Consider the following 4,722-nt stretch of genomic DNA (forward strand, 5'->3'; position numbering starts at 1 on the left):
GAGTTTAGGACCCAGTCGGTATGTTGTTGTTGTTGGACCTCCACTGCTGATTTCAGACAAAAGTGATGATGATCAAACGTTTCGTCATTAATGACATCAGCAGTTATTTTGATAACATGTTTAAACAACATCCTTCATCTCAAGTCCAAAGCTAAGATTCACCAGGCTTCTAGATACATGCAGTGCTGTGCAAAAGTCTTGATCCTCTCCTCATTTCTTTACGTTTGCTTCAGACGAGGTACACTGTGCTCTAGTTTTCTTTGTTAGGTGGTCTACAGTTTCCAGACTTTCTGAGGGTCTTTCAGAGTTTACTTTGCTGTCATCGGTTTCAGTCGTTGTACCTGAACATTTTCGGAGGAATGTTTCTTTTGGGTGTTTCTTTGTTAAGCCACTTAACACTGATCTGTGAATCATTCAAGCATGAAAAGGCACCTGAGGGAGAAACCTGTGTTGTTTCTGCACGAAACAGAGAACCAGTCTTAAACTGGATCGTTGGCCACTTTGTTACTAGCAGCCTGTTGCAAAAACAGATTGTTTGTTCCCATTAAGAGTGGGCAAGATAGCATCAAAACTAATATTTCGATCAAATATTTCAAAGACATTTGCAGCAATTATATTTGTGACAATATATTAAAATGCTGCAGCTTACAGGGAGCAGCATTGATTTATTTCTGCAAACAAATGCTGTTTAGATTTTTTTTTAAGTACCATCAGATTTAGATTCTTGCATCTGGAAAGGATGTGATTGGAAACAGCTTCATTTTTCAGCATGACAGTGATTCCAAACACGCTGCCAGTGCAGTAAACAACACACAAACAACAAAAACCGTCACGGATTGGCCTTCCCACAGCCCAGACCTCTACGTTATTAATCTACCGTGGGATCATCTCGACAGGAAACTGAACGAGCGGCAGAAACGCTGAAAGAAAAGCTCTGAACGTCCTTCAGGAAGCCTGGAGAACTATTCCTGAAGACGAGCTCAGGCTATGATGAAGATCAGTTCACACACACAAAGAAAAGGACCCTTTTTCTCACTTTCTGCGCACACACACTTCCTGTTATCTGATCTTGGACTGCAGCTTTATTCACAATCCTCAAATATCGCAATATTTAATTTGAAAGTCTGAAAACTCAACAAAAAAATCCCTCCAGAGAACAGAGAAATACCAGAGTGAATCACAGACCTTCAGTTTTACTACTGACAAACACAGCTGACAATAAAACGCACACAAAGCTGATTAAGGTCAACTTTTCATCAAACTCAGAGCTGCTCATCTCTGCTCAGTTATCAGGAACTTAGTTCTGTGTTACAAGGTCTCTTTGTGTTTTGAGGGCTGGAGGACGGCGGCATTAACGTACGCACAGCTCAGCTGAACTAAGGATAAACACAGGAGGAGGCAGACAGGTAGCTCCTGTAAAGGTAAACCACACAGGACACAGCGCTCCGTTAGTCATCCTCACACTCGGTCACACTTAGCGAAGAATAAAAAACATCTGACATAATTATTAACAGGCTTAGATTAGCCGTTTACACAGTCCACTGAATAACAAAGATAGAATTTTAGCACAATAAACCAGGCTCTATCTCCGCATCATAAAGGTTTATTTCCTAATGATTAAATGGTGCAAGAATGGGAGAAACAAAGCCGGCTGAAGGGAGATCGGGGGAAAGGTGAAAGAACTTTCAAAGAAAAAGAATGAAACCTATTCGATTACACAAAATTAGTGCATATTAGTCCAACTGCCTAATATTACACTTTAAATAACATGCAATTTGGAGATACAATCATTGTGATAAAATGGGACTGTGAAATCTGGAAGTGCTTTTCTGTGTCCCAGTTCACACAGACTGCTTTTGTGAGTGTATTTTGAAAGGCTGCGGCTCTATTTTGCAGATCAAATTGCACGTTGCTGTTTATCTGAAGATCTGTATCTGTGTAATAGTCATGTGAAATCCCACTTCAGAACCACAGTGGGGAAAAACACTGATAGTAGGCAGCAGTGAAGGTGGAAAGTATAGTAAATTGTTCACTGAAACACTTTGCCTCATTCATGCTACGTATGTTATAGTCACGCTGAGAGGTGCAGTCTTAATCATACAAAATAGTTCTGAGTGAAAATTTCAGGCCTCTTAAGGAAAATGTGGGCACCGGTCTCAGAGCGGTCTTTGTGCCCTGCAGCACGTGACAGCGATTCACGAAGGCACAAAAAAAGAGCTCAGTGTTCATGTTTTGTCCAACACGGTACGAACGCAGGTGGGATGTAAACATATTTGATGATGCACGTCGGGTTTTCTGACAATAAACAAAGAAAAGGTGACGGCCCAGTGAACTCTGCTCCTTGCATTGATACAAAAGGTGACCTGATCCTGTGCAGCTGGTGGTTTGTGGGCTCTGAGAGGACAGAGAACATCCAGCAGCAGCAGAAAAGTTCAGGACTGCTTATCGGTGACGAAAAAGTGATCAGCAAACAGTAAAAAACGCTGATATCTAAAAGTGCAAATGAGAAAGACACAAATTCCACTCTCGTCTCAGCAAACACACCAAACTTCACTGAGTGAGGCTCAGCAAAGCGGAGCAGACTGCAGACCAGCACCACCACGTTTCCACTCAAGTCTGGATGGTGTGAATAATGTGAAACTGAAGCCGGTGACACGTTAAAACAAATACGTTGGTCTAATAAACGCTTTGATGTTGGTTTTGGAAATCACCGCTCTGTGAGAAATGATTTCAAAGCTTTGATATGTGCCGTGTGGTCGGCCGTGTGGTCGGCCGTGTGGTCGGCCGTGGGGACAGCAGGGTTTCTGGCTTTTATAACGTCTGTTTAAACTGAATCTTTAGTCTGCTGTGGTGCATCTCTGCTCAAAGTTTGTATTTTATTACAAAGACACAATAAAGTGAAGCTAATGCTAGCACTCGTTTTAAAATCCCTCACCTCAGCAGGCCGAAGCCGATTTTCTTGCTCTTCTTTTCCGTCTCCTCGGGCTCCTCGGTCTTCTTCTTCTCCTTCTCTTTCCCCTTCACCTTGCTCTTTTCTTTCTTCTTTGTTTTTGCCTTCTTTTTCTTCTCTTTCTTGCCTTTTTCTTCGGCCTGGTCACCAACTCCCTGCCGAGAGGAACTACTCGCAGGCGTGTCCCGACCTGAACTGGGCTCGGTACCATCATCTGGAGGGGAAAAAGAGAAGAACGCTATAAGGAGGATGAAACAAAGTAGCAAAAACAACTACTTTGGATTTAATTCAATAAAACATAAACATCTGAATCATCAACCTGACCTGAAGGATTGCTGTGCAGGAGAGACCACCAAAGGCAGCTTTAAGTACGATGACTGCAGGTCATGTCTGTGAAATGTTGTTTATTGATAATAAACTACACAAAAAAACAACGCAGTGTTCTGGGGGTGTGACCCGACCAGTCAGTCAGTGATGCTGGTGACTTTTCCACGTTTAGCCGATGACGCTGTGTGAGTACAAACTGTTTGCACGGTCGTTTTCTTGCACGTTCACCTACAAGGTTGACCCTGGTGCTCACACAGCACGTCACAAAGAGGGTCAAGGCCAAAAAAAACAAACACATTAAGCAACAATGTGCACAAATAAAAACGACTCGTGCAAAGTGTCAGACAGAGTTTACATTTTTCTCCACAGTGCACTTATCAGCTTTACAGAGAGTTGATTTGCTCTTCACAGAGTAAACCGTGACGCCTCATTGGTTCTTTGACAGACTGGAGGTCTGAGACGCAACACAAACACACAAACACACAGAAATTATAGACTCCTTGTCAGATTTCATAAGCTAACCAAACTAAATTTATGACTTCAAATGGGGCTTAATTTTATTTGGGTATTCACTTCAGCATTAATTACAAAGACCGTCTTCCGGGAGGATGGAAGTGTGTGTGTGTGTGTTTGTGTTGCTGCAGACCCACAGCATCCACAATGGCAGCAGACGTGATATCACTAAAGAGTTTTTGTTGCTGTGATAATTGTGCACATATGTGGGTTTTTATTTTCCCTGTGAGGCTTGTTCACAGAATTTTAGTGTTTCAGAAAATGTGCAAATATCACAACAACAGGTTGAAGCAACAATCAGAATATTTGCTTCAAAGCAGGTCGATGCCAGAGACTCGTCACATGTCAGCATAAAGTCGGAATTTTTTCATCTTTTCTGAGCCAAAGAAATAAAGAAATGATCCAAATTAAACAGAAATAAGAAAAAGTATTGAGAGTAATCCATCCCAGCTGAAGAACGGCCTCAAAGGCACTGACTCATCACAAGTGAATAGATTAGAAACTGTGACACGCTGTTCTCCTGTGGTATTAGCTGGACTCAGCTCAGGACCCCACACAATGCATCTGCTGCACATTAACTGCTTCGTTTGGACTGTCAAAATATTACCAGTGTTTGCCTTTCTAACAAACGCAGGTCCAGGCTAAAGAGTGCAAACTCACCTCTCACAGGCAGCACTCGATAAGCATTTACATGATTTAAACCCAAGCAAAAAGTGACGACAACAGACAAAGAGAAGCACACAGGAGAGAAACGAAAGACAGATTCAGTGCTCTCTGTCGATTAACTGCAGCTCTGAAAGTGTTGAATATTTAGAAGGATAGTGACAGATGTGGCCGCGGCGTGTGTGTGTGTGTGTGTGTGTGTGTGTGTGTGTGTGTGTGTGTGTGTGTGTGTGTGTGTGTGTGTGTGTGTGTGTGTGTGTGTGTGTGTT

General features: G+C 42.4%; 1 protein-coding gene across 1 annotated transcript in view; it reads right to left on the bottom strand.

Moving 5' to 3' along the window:
* Positions 1-4,722, bottom strand: part of LOC102199403 (partitioning defective 3 homolog B-like) — a 213,201-nt gene that overhangs the window by 84,911 nt on the left and 123,568 nt on the right. The window contains exon 18 of the mRNA XM_013913502.1: positions 2,936-3,164. Within this exon, the coding sequence (XP_013768956.1) occupies positions 2,936-3,164 (229 nt within the window). The remainder of the gene's footprint in view (positions 1-2,935; positions 3,165-4,722) is intronic.

This window comes from Pundamilia nyererei, unplaced genomic scaffold (assembly GCF_000239375.1).
Source record: "Pundamilia nyererei isolate P.nyererei 1_Seehausen unplaced genomic scaffold, PunNye1.0 scaffold00135, whole genome shotgun sequence".
Lineage (NCBI taxonomy): Eukaryota > Metazoa > Chordata > Actinopteri > Cichliformes > Cichlidae > Pundamilia > Pundamilia nyererei.